Raw genomic sequence first — 15,840 nt, 5'->3', positions numbered from 1 at the left:
AGAATGCAAGGTTACAGGAGAATACAGGGCAGATGTGGGCAGCACGGTGGCACAGTGGTTAGCACTGTTGCCTCACAGCGCCAGAGACCCGGGTTCACTTCCCGCCTCAGGCGACTGACTGTGTGGAGTTTGCACGTTCTCCCCGTGTCTGCGTGGGTTTCCTCCGGGTGCTCCGGTTTCCTCCCACAGTCCAAAAGATGTGCAGGGCCAGGTGAATTGGCCGTACTAAATTGCCCATAGTGTTAGGTAAGGGGTAAATGTAGGGGTATGGGTGGGTTCGCTTCGGCGGGTCGGTGTGGACTTGTTGGGCCGAAGGGCCTGTTTCCACACTGTAATGTAATCTAATCTAAAGATCTGGGTGAGATGATCTTCGAAGGATCGGTGTGGACTTGATAGGGTGAATGCTGCTTTCACACTGTAGGGATTCTATGATCCCTTCAATCTACTTGGATTGATGAAGTCTTCTCCTGACTGGCCTCTCAATCTCCAGCCTTCTAAAAATCTTCCCCCATATCCAAACACCCTGTGCCCCTTTGCTGACTGGTTACTGGACAAACAATTCTTTCATTTTGAAGTTCTAATTTTGTTTTCAAATCCCTCAATTACCTCACCCCTCTCTATCTCTGTCACCTCTTCCGATCCAATTACAATCTCCATTTATATAAGGTTTTAACATGGAAATATGTTACAGGCATAGGACACAACTGTAATGGGGGATGGAAGGAGTTATCACCGTAGCATTGCTGCCTGGAGAGTATGGCATTACCCTTGGACAATGTTCTGCACGCTTATTTCAGTACCTCTCGGCACAAGAATCATCCAGGTCTCCGCACTGCCATGATGACTGCACCAGTCTGCATCCACAGCTCTCCTGCCTCAAATCTCCTTTCCTCTAGAAAGTCAGAGAGATTAAATTAATTTAAATGATTGAACAGGGAGACTTTTGATGAATACAAAAAATACACATATTTCTCTAGCCCCTTTCCGCTCCTTAGTAGATCGTCAAAAAAAACGACTAAATGTTCAGTTCACAGCTCTGGTCATTTTGGGAAATGTCTGCCTGTGATGTCTATTATATCATAGTTAAAAATCACACAACACCCGGTTATAGTCCAACAGGTTTATTTGGAAGTAATGCCTCATGCAGCGCTGCTCCTTCGTCAGGTAGCTAGTGGGGCAGGATCATAAGTTCACTTATAGCACAAGATCATAGTGTCATGCAACTGATACTATATATTGAACAAACCTAGATTGCTGTTAAGTCTTTCATCTTTTAGAATGGGTTGCAGGTTTCGATTCATTAATACGTAAATTGCAGAACTTCTTCCAAGTCACATTCCTGAGAGGTTTTATTTTAAAAAAGGTGACATCTCAGCTCAGACAATGTATTAAAAGGTGTAAGGTTAGAGTCTGTCTGTATCCCAACTTTGAGTCAGACTGGTTCTATTACCAAAGTAGAAATTTATAAAATGTCACATAGATTGACTGCCTGCAGATTCTGTGCTTTTTGAGCGACATCTTGGATAAGTGGTGCACGTGTTCAGATAAGCCAACTTTAATTTTGTTTTTTCACCATTTTTCCCTAAGCTGGCCTATTCGCCAGAATATTCTTAGGTCTGTACACTATCACGTTGTGTCGTAATCTGGAAATTCAAGAGAAGGGACAAGGCAATAGTATAGGGGAGCAACATGGGTGAATAGATTCACTGAAATTCACTAAAGCACTAAAGAAATGTTTTTAAGCAAATAACAAGTGAAGCATTTAGGGAATGCTACTTAGATAGGAATGTGATAAAGTCCTGCTAGAGTTGAAACCAGTAGAAGTGAGGCTAAATGATTGACCTGGTTGGAAGAGACAAGGAATAAGGAATACTTTAATCATAGGATGTGACGAGTAGTGTCCCATAAAGATTTGTGTTGGGGTCTCCACTATTCACTGCATTCATTAGTGGCTTAAATGATGGGACATAAAGACACATCCAAGTTTACTGGTAATACAAAGACAGGCAGCATTTTAGGCACTTTAGATATAAGATGTGGTTCAATCAATAAGCACATCGACCTGGACCCAATATACCAACCACTGCAGCGGACAGCTGGAACTGACAACTGCAAGCGGCAGATACAAACCACTATAAATGCCGGAGGAAAGATCACAGAAGCGCTTCACAGGAGGCTCCCAAGCACTGAGGATGTCACCTAGATAGGGGACGAAATGTCTGCAACACAAATTCCCAGCTCGGCGAACAGAACCATAACAACGAGCACTCGAGCTACAAACCTTCACACAAACTTTGGAATTAAACTCCATCTGCCACTTCTCAGCTCATTGGCCCATCTGGTCCAGATCCTGTTGTAATCTGAGGTATTCCTCTTTGCTGTCCACTACACCTCCAATTTTGGTGTCATCTGCAAACTTACTAATTGTACCTCTTATGCTCGCATCCAAATCATTTATGTAAATGACAAAAAGTAGAGGACCCAGCACCAATCCTTGTGGCACGGTGGCACAGTGGTTAGCACTGCTGCCTCACCATGTGCTCTCGAGGTTGGCTATACTGTAACTATTTCAAATCTGAGATTGACACCTTTTTGCTCATTAGGAATTGTAAGGAATACTGAGCTAAAGTGGTGAATGGGGTTAGATGATCTCAGTGACTGAGTAGCCTGTTTGATGCTCAATAGTGACAATAGCCAGTTTCACTAGCAGCACAGACAATGCACATACTGAGATAGGTGGATGTGAGGATCTAAAACTGTAATTTAGGCAACAAGTATGTGTAGATTTTTATTTACAACAAAATGGTTTCTCGATGTAAAAGAATACTATAAAATGGCCTGTGAACCTGTACTGCTGATTTGTCATCATCAATGAAAAAGCAAAAGGCAATGAAACAGCGACAGCAAAAGATAACAGTACAGCACCACAAATGAGTGTCTTGAGAAGAAAAACATTTTCATACCAACAAAGAAAGTTGAAGGGAAGAGAATGAATAAGAACTGAAAGACTTGCATGTAAGCAGTGAATTCACCACCTCTAGAGCAAGCAAAGTACTTTTGAAATATGGTCAATATTATAATACTTGGAACTGCCTCCCTAATCTGGGGAATAGATACAGGCCAGGACAATGGGGAGAACTCCAGTGTGCTTTTTTGAAATTGTGCCATAGGATTTTTCACACATGACGGAGAGGCTAGTTAGGATGTTTGTTTAATGTCCCATTTAAATAAGAGCACTTCAAGCACTGCAACACTTCCTCTTTCTGTACTGGATTATCAGCCTGTATTCTGCTACACAAGTTAAGGTTAGAGAGGGGCAAGGGCAGGAGATGTGATCCATTACCTTCTGACCCAGACCTTAGAGGGATACTAAATGAATCAGGACAGTGGTGGATCACTCTCTCATTTCTTGTACTTTGACTTTTAAACTTGCCTTGGTCCAATGTTCTCAGTGTAGCCCCTGACAAGTACGTCAGTGTTGTAGTGTCAGCTTGGGATAGCAGGAGATCAGTGTTTGCCAGAAGCACACTGGTGATTGCTGCTCCCAGGGCTCCAAGGCCCAATGGCAACAAACCCATATCAGAATCTTCAGATTCCACAACTCTTCCTGGAACAAAAGATCAAAGAGCAATAACCAGCATTGCAGACACCACATTCACAGTCAAACAAGCAACTTAAAAACAGCAGCATCCTGAAAAAGCCGGAATTCACTCGATAACTCTTTGCCTCCTTCCCTCCTGCTGTCACCTTCCCTCCATCTCCCTGTCACCCTTCCTCTGACTCTCTGTTGCCTTGCCTCTGTCTCCCTTCTTTCCTTCTTTCCCTCCCTTTCTCTGTCCCTGTCCTTCCCTCCATCTGCCTGCCTCCCTTTCTTACTTCCTAATTCCTTCTGTCTCCCTTTATCTGTCAGACAGTCACCATCTCTCTTCCTCCCTTTTTCTATTCCCTTCCTTCTGTCTTCCTGTTGCCCTCTGTCCGTATGTCCCCCTTACTCCTCACCTCTGTTTACAGAGTCAGAGATGTACAGCATGGAAACAGACCCTTTGGTCCAACCTGTCCATGCCGACCAGATATCCCAACCCAATCTAGTCCCACCTGCCAGCACCCGGCCCATATCCCTCCAAACCCTTTCCATTCATATACCCATCAGATGCCTCTTAAATGTCGCAATTGTACCAGCCTCCACCACATCCTCTGGCAGCTCATTCCATACACGTACCACCCTCTGCATGAAAAAGTTGCCCCTCAGGTCTCTTTTATATCTTTCCCCTCTCACCCTAAACCTACGCCCTCTAGCTTTACACTCCCCCACCCAAGGGAAAATACCTTGTCTGTTTATCCTATCTATGCCCCTCACGATTTTATAAACCTCTATCAGGTCACCCCTCAGCCCCCGATGCTCCGGGAAAACAGCCCCAGCCTGTTCAACTTCTCCCTATAGCTCAAATCCTCCAAACCTGCCAACATCCTTGTAAATCTTTTCTCAACCCTTTCAAGTTTCACAACATCCTCCCGATAGGAAGGAGATCAGAACTGCCATAAATGGCCTAACCAATGTCCTGTATAGCCACAACATGACTTCCCAACTCCTGTACTCAATACTCTGACCAATAAAGGAAAGCATACCAAACACCTTCTTCACTATCCTATCTACCTGTGACTCCACTTTCAAGGAGCTATGAACCCTGCACTCCAAGGTCTCTTTGTTCAGCAACACTCCCTAGGACCTTACCATTAAGGTGTATAAGTCCTGCTAAGATTTGCTTTCCCAAAATGCAGCACCTCACACTTATCTAAATTAAACTCCATCTGCCATTTCTCAGCCCATTGGCTCATCTGATCAAGATCCCGTTGTAATCCGAAGTAACCTTCTTCACTGTCCACTACACCTCCAATTTTGGTGTAATCTGCAAACTTACTAACTATACCTCTTAAGCTCATATCCAAATCATTTGTATAAATGATAAAAAGTAGTGGACTCAGCACCGATCCTTGAGGCACTCCACTGGTCACAGGCCTCCACGAAAAACAACCCTCCACCTCCACCCTCTGTCTTCTACTATTGAGCCAGTTCTGTATCCAAGTGACGAGTTCTCCCTGTATTCCATGAGATCTAACCTTGCTAACCAGTCTGCCATGGGGAACCTTGTCGAACAGCTTACTGAAGTCCATTTGGATCACGTCCACTGCTCTGCCCCCATCAATCCTCTTTGTTACTTTTTCAAAAACTCAATCAAGTTTGTGAGACATGATTTCACACGCACAAAGCCATGTTGACTATCCCTAATCAGTCCTTGCCTTTCCAAATAAATGTACATCCTGACCCTCAGGATTCCTTCCAACAACTTGCCCACCTACAAGGTCAGGCTCAATGGTCTATACTTCCCTGGCTTGTCCTTACCACCTTTCCTAAATAGTGGTACAATGTTAGCCAACCTCCAGTCTTCCAGCACCTCACCTGTGACTATCAATGATACAAATATCTCAGCAAGAGGCCCAGCAATCACTTCCCTAGCTTCCCACAGAGTTCTAGGGTACACCTGATCATGTCCTGGGGATTTATCCACTTTGATGCGTTTCATGACATCCAGCACTTCCTGCTCTGTAACCTAGACATTTTTTCCAAGATATCACCATCTATTTCCCTACATTCTATATCTTCCAAGTCCTTTTCCACAATAAACACTGATGCAAAATACTCGTTTAATAACTCCCGCATCTCCTGCGGCAAAGGCCTCCGTGTTGATCTTTGAGGGGCCCTATTCTCTCCCTAATTACTCTTTTGTCTTTAATGTATTTGTAAAAGTCCTTTGGATTTGCCTTGACTCTATTTGCCAAAGCAATCTCATGCCCCATTTTTGCCCTCCTGATTTCCCTCTTAAGTATACTCCTGCTGCCTTTGTACTCTTCTAAAGACTTCTGTCTCCCTTTAATTCCCCCGGCCCTTCCTATCCCTTCTTCTTGACTTTTGTCTCCCTCGCTCCATCTGTCTTTGCCTTGTCACCTCCTTCTGTCTCTGCCTCCCATTGTAATCTTTGATGCCTGTTTTCCTCTAGTTTGTCTCTGCCCAGCCCTATTTCTTCTACTATTTGTCTCGCTCTGGCGATTATTCTCTCCCGCTGTCTGTTTCCCACTTTCGGTAGACCTCACTGTCGCCACTCTTACCCTCAAAATCTTTCTCTCTGCCTTATTATACTTACGCTGCTCCTTGCTGATGGTGCACTATGAAACTGTGATTCCAAGCTGCTTTTCTGTTGATTTCCAGTTTCCTGCAGCCTAGTAACTGGGTCACAGGTCAGTGCTGGGCAGCCAATCGCAGTCGTAGTGGGAGAATCACAGCCCACACACATGAGAACCCGCCCAACTGTGTCTCAGTACTGACCTTGAAACAGTCGTGCGGTAATATAACGCCATACAGAGACAGGCTGCCAGATTATCCTCACAGCTGGCAGAATCAACAAACTCAAGGTCCTTTCAAATCACATTTACCATTGCACTGGCTACTAACGGTAATAACATACTGTTTCAAACCAAAATCCAGGGCAATGCAGAGGGAAGTGTCATTAGGAACGGCCTCAGGTTCATCAACTGGAGTGATTGAATGTCCTGGTCCCAGGCTAACTGTCCCCGAGTCAGACAGTGTCCTGTCCCATGTTATTGTCCCAGTGTCCAGCATGTGGCCTGGTCCCGTGGTCACTGTCCTAAGCCTGGCCCTGGGGTCACTGTGCCAGGTAATAGAGATTGCTGCGCTCATGGGGTCAATGTCCTGGGTTCACAGAGCTGGGGTCACTCTCCCCGGCTTACACAGACTGTCCCAGAGTCACAGAGACTGACCTAGTGCCGGGGTCAGGGGGCAGGACCCATGGTCAGAGGGAGTCCTGCTCCCTGGCTCAGAGATAGTGCAAAGGTCACAGGGAGTGTCCTAACCCTGGGGTCTGATCTCAAGGTCATTGCCAATGTCCTGGTCTTGGGATCGTTGACCAGGGTCACATACAGTGTTCTGATCAGGGGTCACTCTCTCGGTATCACGGTCTCAGGGTCAAGGGGCAGGTCCCCGTTGCACCCTCTGGCGGCGCTCGCTGCTCACCAAATCGTCACTTCCGGTTCTCATTTCCTGGTTACCGGACGCTGCAGTGAGAGAAAAAGACCATAGCAACAGAGAAAGAGGGTGAGTGATCAATTTGGATAGAAAGTGTTCAACATAGAGCGACAGAGTGAGTGACCAATGCAGAGAGAGAGAGGGTGAGGGTGAGATCAGTACAGTGTGAGTGACCCGTACAGAGGGTGAATAATCAATTCAGAGAACAGTGAGTGATCAATGTGGAGAGAGGGTAACTGTTACAGAGTGAATAACGCAGAGAGAGAGAGAGTGATCAATGCAGAGAGAAATCATCCAGAGAGACAGTGCGTGTTTAATAGAGTGAATGATCCATACAGAGAGAGAGAGAGAGTGAGTGAATAACTTAGAGAGAGATCAATGCAGCGAGAGAGTGATGAACAGAGAGATGGAAAGAGCCTTGAAGAAGTTTTCCTCCTCTCTCTACAAGAATCTCAGGGAGTCCCTCTCGCACTGCAACTCCCAGGTCATTTCCTCTGCCCTGAAGCTCTTCAACCATGTCGTGAAACAAACTCTATGCTACTTTTTCCCCACCCCCATCCTCCTCTAGCTTATCTCTCCACGCTTCAGGCTCACTGCTTTTATTCCTGATGAAGGGCTTTTGCCCGAAACGTCGATTTCGAAGCTCCTCGGATGCTGCCTGAACTGCTGTGCTCTTCCAGCACCACTAATCCAGAATCTGGTTTCCAGCATCTGCAGTCATTGTTTTTACCACAGAGAGAGAGAGCGACTCTAATGGAGCCTATAAGATTCTAAAGGGGAAGGGTGAGCAGCCAGAAGTCGTGCTGCACATTGACACCAATGACATAGGAAAAGGGATGAGGATCTAAAAATTGATTTCAAGGAGTTAGGTTGGAAGCTAAAAAGCAGGACAAGCAGGGTAATCTTAGGATTACTACCGGTGCCATGTGCTAGTGAGGCAAGGAACAGGGAGCGAGTGGACTAAGTGCAGCTAAACACCTGCCTACAGGGCTGGTGCAGGAGGGAGAGCTTCAGATATGTAGATCATTGGGGTACCTTCTGGGGAAGGTGGGACCTGTACGTGAAGGATGGGTTGCACTTAAACTGGAGGAGCACCAATGACCTGGGCAGGAGATTTGGTAGAGCACTTTGGGAGGGTGTAAACTAGTTTGGCAGGGGGGGGATAGAAACCAGAGCTACTGATCAGAGGAGAGGGGTGTTTTTGAATGGGTAGAAATAGAATGCAAAGATACACAGTTGATGGAGCAAAGGGATGGGTTAAAGTGTCTGTTTCAATGTAAGAATAAGCGTGATTAACTTAGAGCATGGATCAGCACTTGGAACTACGATGTTGTGGCCATAACAGAGACATGGATTTCAATGGGGCAGGAATAGTTGCTGGATATTTCAGGGTTTAGATCTTTTAACAAGAACAGGGAGGGGGGTAAAAGAGGAGGGGGAGTAGCATTGCTAATTAGAAAGTGCATTACAGCTGCAGAAAAGGAAGTCGTTGAGGAGTGTTTGTCTACTGAGTCTGTATGGGTGGAAGTCAGTAATAGGAAAGCAGTCACTTTTACTGGGTGTTTTCTATAGATCCCCCAATATCAGCAGAGAGATGGAAGAACAAGTCGGACAGCTGATCCTGGAAAGGTGCAGATGTAGCAGAGTTGTTGTTATGGGTGACTTCAACCTCCCCAATATTGATGGAACCTCCTGAGTGCAGATGGTCTGGATGCAGCCGATTTTGTCAGGTGTGTCCAGGAAGGATTCCTAACTCAATATATTATTAGGCCGACTGGAGGCCTTATTGGATTTGGTGAAAGGCAACAAGCCAGGCCAAGTGTCAGATCTCTCGGAGGTACAGCATTTCGGTGACGGTGACCACAACTGCCTCACCTTTACCATAGCCATGGAGAGGGATAGGAGCAGACAGTATGGAAAGGTATTTAAGTGGGGGAGGGGAAATTATACTGCTATTAGACAGGAGCTGTGGAGTATAAATTGGGAACAATTATTCTACAGGAAATGCACAATAGAAATGTGAAGGCTGTTTAAGGAGAACTTGTTGTGACTGTTAGATAACTTTGTCCCACTGAGACAGGCAAGGAATGGTAAGGTGAAGGAGCTTTGGATGACAAGAGAAGAGGAGCTTCCTGTCAAGATGGAGAAGGAAGCTTGAGGTTGAGGAAGCAAGGATCTGACACAACTTTAGAGGATTATAGGGTAGCTAGGAAAGAACTCAAAAATGGACTGAGGAGAGCTAGGAGGGAGCACAAAAAAGCCTTGGCAGAAAGGATTAGGGAAAGCCCAAAGCTGTTCTACACTTACATGAGGAATAAAAGAATGATCAGAGAGAGGGTAGGGCTGATCAGGGATAATGGAGGGAACTTGTGCCTGCAGACTGAAGAGGTAGAGGAGGCCCTAAGTGAGTTTTTTGCTTCAGTATTCACTAGAGAGAGGGACCTTGTTGATAGTGAGAACATCACGGATCAGGTTAATAGGCTTGAACAGATTGATATTAGAAAGTGGATGTGCTAGAAATTCTGGGAAGCATCAAGATTGATAAATCCCCAGGGCCAAACCAGATATATCCAAGGTTACTACAGGAAGTGAAGAATGACATTGCTGCACCTCTGGCAATGATCTTTGCTTCCTCAATCTCCACAGGAGTAGTACCAGTTGATTGGAAGGAGGAGAATGTTGTTCTTCTGTTCAAGAAAGGGAAATCCCTGGGAATTACAGACCAGTCAGTCTTATGTCTGTGGTAAGCAAGGTACTGGGAAACATTCTGAGAGATAGGATTTATGACTAATTGGAGAAACATAGTCTGATTAAAGATAGTCAGCATGGCTTTGTGAGGGGCAGGTCGTGCCTCACAAGCCTTATTGTGTTCTTTAAGGATGTGGCGAGACAAGTTGATGAAGGTCAAGCAATGGATGTGGTGTATATGGATTTCATTAAGGCATTTGATAAGGTTCCCCACAGTAAGCTCATTCAGAAAGTTGGTGGGGGGGGGTATGGGATACAGGGAAATTTAGCTGTCTGGATACAAAATTGACTGGCCAAAAGACAGCGAGTAGTAGTGGATGGAAAGTATTCCGCCTGGAGGTCAGTGACAAGTGGTGTCCCGCAGGGATCTGTTCTTGGGCCTCTGCTCTTTATAGTTTTTATAAATGACTTAGATGAAGAAGTGGAAGGGTGGGTTAGTAAGTTTGCCGATGACACAAAGGTAGGTGGTGTTGTAGATAGTGTCGAGGGCTGTTGCAGACTACAATAAGGCATTGACAGGGTGCAGAGCTGGGCTAAGAAGTGGCGGATGGAGTTAAACATGGATAAATGCAAAATTAATCGTTTTGGAAGGTCGAATTTGAATGCTGAATACAGGGTTAAAGACAGGATTCTTGACAGTGTGGAGGAACAGTGGGATCTTGGGGTCCATGTACATAGATTGCTCAAAATTTTCACCCAAGTTGATAGGATTGTTAAGAAGATGTGTAGTGTTTTGGCTTTCATTAACCGGGGGATTGAGTTTAAGAGCCACAAAATTTTGCTGCAGTTGGGCGGCACAGTGGTTAGCACTGCTGCCTCACAGCGCCAGAGACCCGGGTTCAGTTCCCGCCTCAGGCGACTGACTGGAGTTTGCACATTCTCCCCGTGTCTGAGTGGGTTTCCTCCGGGTGCTCCGGTTTCCTCCCACAGTCCAAAGATGTGCAGGTCAGGTGAATTGGCCATGCTAAATTGTCCGTAGTGTTAGGTAAGGGGTAAATGTAGGGGTATGGGTGGGTTGCACTTCGGCGGGTCGGTGTGGACTTGTTGGGCCGAAGGGCCTGTTTCCACACTGTAAAGTAATCTAATCTAATCTAAAAAGTTCTGTAAAACCCTGATTATACCACAGTTGGTACATTGTGTCCACTTCTGGTTGCCTCATTATACGAAGGACATAGATGCTTTAGAGAGGATGCAGAGGAGATTTACCAGGATGCTGTCTGGATTGGAGGGCACGTCTTATGAAGAGAGGTTGATTGAGCTAAGAACTTTCACAATGGAGAGAAGAAGGAGGAGAAGTGACTTGATAGAGGTGTGCAAGGTAATGAGAGGCATAGATAGAGTAGATAGCCAGAGACTTTTCCCCAGGGCAGAAATGGCTGTCACGAGGGGTCCTAATTTTAAGATGATTGCAGGAAGGTATAGGTGGGATGTCAGAGGTAGGTTCTGTATGCAGAGAGTGGTGGGTGAAATGCACTGCCAGCTGTGGTAGTAGAGTCAGAGACATTAGGGACATTTAAGTGACTGCTGGACAAGCACATGGATGGCAGTAAATTGAGGGGTGTGTAAGTTAGGTTGATCTTAGATTAGAGATAAATGCTTGGCAGAACATCGTAGGCTGAAGGACCTGTACTGTGTTTTACTGTTCTATCTTCTATTACAGGGCAAGTGAGTGAACAATGCAGAGAGTGAGTGATCATTAAAAAGTGTGAGGGAAAGAGAGAGAGAGATCACTGCAGAGAGGGAGTGAGAGTAAGTCACCATTACAGGGACAGAATGTATGCTAAATACAAAATAGAGAGAATGAGTGATCAATACAGAGAGAACCATAGATAAAGAGTTACCATTACAGAAAGAGTGACCAATACAGATAAAGTTAAAAATCACACAACAACAGGTTATAGTCCAACAGGTTTATTTGGAAGGATGAGCTTTCAGAGTGCTGCTCCTTCATCAGGTAGCTATGCAGCAGGATCATAAGACACAGAATTTATAGCAAAAGAATACAGTTTCATGCAACTGAAACAATATATTGAACAAACCTAGATTGCTGGTAAGTCCTCCATCTTTTAGAATGGGTTGCAGGTTTCAGTTCATTAATATATAAACAGAACTTCTTTTAAGTCACCTTCTTGAGATAAATTAAGGTTTTATGAAAAAAGGTGACATCTCAGCTCAGACAATGCATTAAAGGTGTAAGGTTAGAGTCTGTATCCCAATCTTGAGTCAAACTGGTTCTGTTTCCAAAGTAGGAATTTATGAAATGTTACATGGATTGACTGCCTGCAGATTGTGTGCTTTTTGAGCAAAATAGAATGTATTTGCAAATACAATTCTGCAAATGCAGATTTACCCCATAGACTTAAATGTGTGGGTGTGTGCATGGGAGAGAGAGCGAGAGAGAGAGACTGTGTGCGTGTGAGTGTGATGGAGTATAAGCCTGTGAGAGGGTTGTGTGCGTGTGTGGTGAAAGGGTTAAAATTATGTCCCAATACATGTGTGAATCTTATTATGAATATGTTACCGGAATGGAAGGTGTTGCTTAGTCTTGCCCTGTTGTTCGCATGAATGTTTAGATCTCGAAAGAGTATATAAGCTGGGAAAGTCCCCAGTTCGGTAGAGTCTGCTCCGGGTTACGTTTAACCGCCGAGCGTGGGTTGTTGGCAACCGCTCTACGAGAACTGACGGCTCCCAGTTCCGGTAACATGTAGAGTGAGTATAAACCAGACCCGTTGTAAGTACGAGACCTGGTTGAGGCGACACTGCGGGGAATAAAATACTTATATTCTAGCAAACTCGTCTCTCAGTTCTTTTCTCCTGGTCTGTGTCAGACTACTCTCCTGCGAACCCGATCCTTGAGAATTTATAAAACATTTTGGCGTAGTCAGCAGGATCAATCGCAATTGGGGAGAGATTTTGATACAGAACAATGTTTGGGAAAAGGACTAAGAAACCAGAAGAACAAACTGTGGAGGTCCCAACCGTCCCGGGATGGCAGGGACCGTGGCATGACGTGGCAGTTTGTTTGAGGAATGGTGGGGGGCGACCGGAAAACTGGGAAGCCGAGGGCGTAGGAACCCCAGTGTCGCTGCTGTCTACCCTTGAGAGGATCCCAGTCCTGCCGAAGAACCCCTTGCCTGGGGTACAGCGGAGGATGTGGGCAAATGGTGGGGGGGCGACCGGAAAACTGGGAAGCCGAGGGCGTAGGAACCCCAGTGTCGCTGCTGTCTACCCTTGAGAGGATCCCAGTCCTGCCGAAGAACCCCTTGCCTGGGGTACAGCGGAGGATGTGGGCAAATGGTGGGGGGCGACCGGAAAACTGGGAAGCCGAGGGCGTAGGAACCCCAGTGTCGCTGCTGTCTACCCTTGAGAGGATCCCAGTCCTGCCGAAGAACCCCTTGCCTGGGGTACAGCGGAGGATGTGGGCAAATGGTGGGGGGGCGACCGGAAAACTGGGAAGCCGAGGGCGTAGGAACCCCAGTGTCGCTGCTGTCCACCCTTGAGAAGATCTCAGTCCTGCCGAAGAACCCCTTGCCTGGGGTACAGCGGAGGATGTGGGCATGTGCGGCGGCTTGTAGACAACAGTCAGACAAGCGCCAAAAAGCTGAAGCAGAATTAGCCCTCCTGAAACATGAGCAGGGACTCAGTTCGGGAGATGCCTCTATGTTGAGGCTGGAAATTATGAAGTTAAAGGCTGAATTGACAGCATTAACTGAACTAGCAGGACGAACTATTATGTATCTGTCTGCTAAGAAACGGAAAGAGAAAAGGAAGGTCCCTCGAACCCCGGACCCAGTACAAGTACGGGCGTTTGTAGCCCAGTTAAATAATGGGGATCGATGGGATATCGACCATTGGGACGGAAATATTTGGGGAGATTCAGATGATCAGTATGAAGATGACCCACCCGTACTCCAGGCTAAACCAGTAGTTAGGAGAAAACAAGTCCAGAGACGCCTCCCGGTGCAGCGGGAAGTAATGTTAGATGGGGAAGGGAATCCCATACGGAATGAACAGGGGGAGGCAATTATGCATGAATTACCGCGGGCTCAGCCTCCTGCGGAATTGGGATTTTGGTCCCGGAAATTGCCCCCGGCAGGGGAACGATACACCCCCTTTGAGAAACAATTGTTATCATGTTACTGGAGCTTGGTGGAAACTGAAGCTCTAACTATTGGACATGAAGTGATCATGAGAACAGCTATTCCTATCCTCCCGTGGGTACTCAGTGACCCCACTACCCACAGGATAGAAACCGCCCAAGAGAGCAGCATTATCAAATGGAAATGGTACGTGTCAGAAAGAGTGCGGACTGGACAAAAGGGAGTGTCAGTCCTGCATGAGCAAGTGGCGGAGGCCCCTGAGGAAGGGGAAAAGCGGTTTGAGGTGATTGAGTATAAAGAATCACCCGTCAAGATGGGCAAACGATATGATGTATGGGGTAAACAGTTATGGGAAGATACATGGGAGAAGGCTCGACATGTAGATATATATATTACCCATGTAGACACTCATGCATCCCGAAATGATGCGGAAGCTCTACATAACCGATATGTAGACGGCATTGTCCAAGCCATGAGTGTACAAAGGGGCACCTCAGTGGACTTGGCTAGATGGGCACACCTTAAGGCCGGACACTGGGGAGTGCAAGGAACCTTGCAGTGGGCTCGAGATCGGGGAATAGATCTTATGGTAGATGATGTCAAGACTGCAGTAAATCAATGCGAGCAGTGTCAGCATCAACGGCAGGGAGTGCCCCAACCTATGATGGGACATATACACCGAGGAGAGGGACCGGGACAGAGCTGGCAAATGGACTTTGTGGGTCCATTACCTTCCTCACAAGGATGTAACCATATATGTACAGCTGTGGACACTATGTCTGGGGTTTTGGTAGCCCATCCCTGTCGACATAACAATCAACAGGCTACCTTGCGATGTTTAGATTTGATTGAACAATTTTATGGATTGCCCATACAGGTCCAGAGTGACAATGGCTCCCATTTCACAGGAAGGGTGGTAAAGCAGTGGTGTCATGATAACCACTTGGAATGGATTTATCACGTGCCCTACCATCCGCAAGCTGCGGGACTTATTGAACGAATGAACGGGCTTCTAAAATCCTCCCTGCGAAAGGCAGGAGGATGTAATAATTTAACTGGTTGGAAGAAACAATTGATTCGGGTAGTAAAGCAAATTAATAACCGCCCATTGGGAAACGGGGTGACGCCCTTGAATCGGATGATACGGGTGTGTGATACCCCAAAGGCACAGCCTATTAAAATGTGGAAATTTGCTAAGGAAGCTAATATTCCCGTAAGGGCCACACCGGCTTCGGCTGGACTGGACTTACGAGCGTTAACTACACAGACTTTGGTCCAACAAAAACCTACGGTGATTAAGACCGGATTAGGATTGATTTGTCCCCCTGGAACCTATGGGCATATCCTCCCACGATCGGGATTGTCACTAAAGGGGATTGATGTAATGGCAGGAGTAATTGACGCGGACTACCAAGGAGAATTGGGAGTAGTCCTGGTCAACATCACATCTGAACCTTATGTGATACCGAAGGGAGACAGAATAGCACAATTAGTTATTAAACCATGTAACCTTACAACGGTGGAAGAGACGGGAGCTCCCGTTAAGGTTACTGAGCGTGGGACGGGGGGATTCGGGTCTACTGACACTAAGGGTGCCAAGGTATGGGTACGCCAGACAACTGGTCCCCCCAAACCGGCAGAGATCATAGCCCAAGGAAAAGACAGTCTGGTCACCATTATGTATCCTGGGGAATCAGTCTGGAGGAGTGTGCCAGCTCAGTCGTTGGTACCCTTATCGAAACAAAATGTAGGTTGGAAAATTAGTAGTGAGGAACGACAGCAAGATGATTTTAAGTGCGCGGCAAATCAATGGTGTACAATTTTAGATCTCACGAGTGATTGTCAAATGTATACTTGTGTACGATGTTATAAGGGGAGAAATGTAACTTTGAT

At 46.1% G+C, this 15,840-nt stretch overlaps 2 protein-coding genes across 2 annotated transcripts in view; one reads left to right on the top strand and one right to left on the bottom strand.

Annotated features, from left to right (window-relative positions):
- The window catches only part of selenou1a (selenoprotein U 1a), a 33,919-nt gene extending 27,564 nt beyond the window's left edge, over positions 1-6,355 (bottom strand). Inside the window, exons 1-3 of the mRNA XM_043712238.2 lie at positions 6,201-6,355; positions 3,434-3,607; positions 801-892 (exon numbers count right to left, since the gene is read on the bottom strand). Of these exons, the coding sequence (XP_043568173.2) occupies positions 801-892; positions 3,434-3,578 (237 nt within the window). The 5' untranslated portion in view covers positions 3,579-3,607; positions 6,201-6,355. The remainder of the gene's footprint in view (positions 1-800; positions 893-3,433; positions 3,608-6,200) is intronic.
- Positions 6,356-7,039: 684 nt separating this feature from the next.
- The window catches only part of dydc2 (DPY30 domain containing 2), a 36,548-nt gene continuing 27,747 nt past the window's right edge, over positions 7,040-15,840 (top strand). The window contains exon 1 of the mRNA XM_043712240.2: positions 7,040-7,168. The gene's annotated coding sequence lies outside the window, so the exon portion shown is untranslated. The remainder of the gene's footprint in view (positions 7,169-15,840) is intronic.

This window comes from Chiloscyllium plagiosum, unplaced genomic scaffold (genome assembly GCF_037043375.1).
Source record: "Chiloscyllium plagiosum isolate Xiang-an unplaced genomic scaffold, Cpla_swu_hap1 HiC_scaffold_22, whole genome shotgun sequence".
In the NCBI taxonomy this organism is placed as follows: domain Eukaryota; kingdom Metazoa; phylum Chordata; class Chondrichthyes; order Orectolobiformes; family Hemiscylliidae; genus Chiloscyllium; species Chiloscyllium plagiosum.
This window is presented reverse-complemented; position numbering and strand designations above follow the sequence as displayed.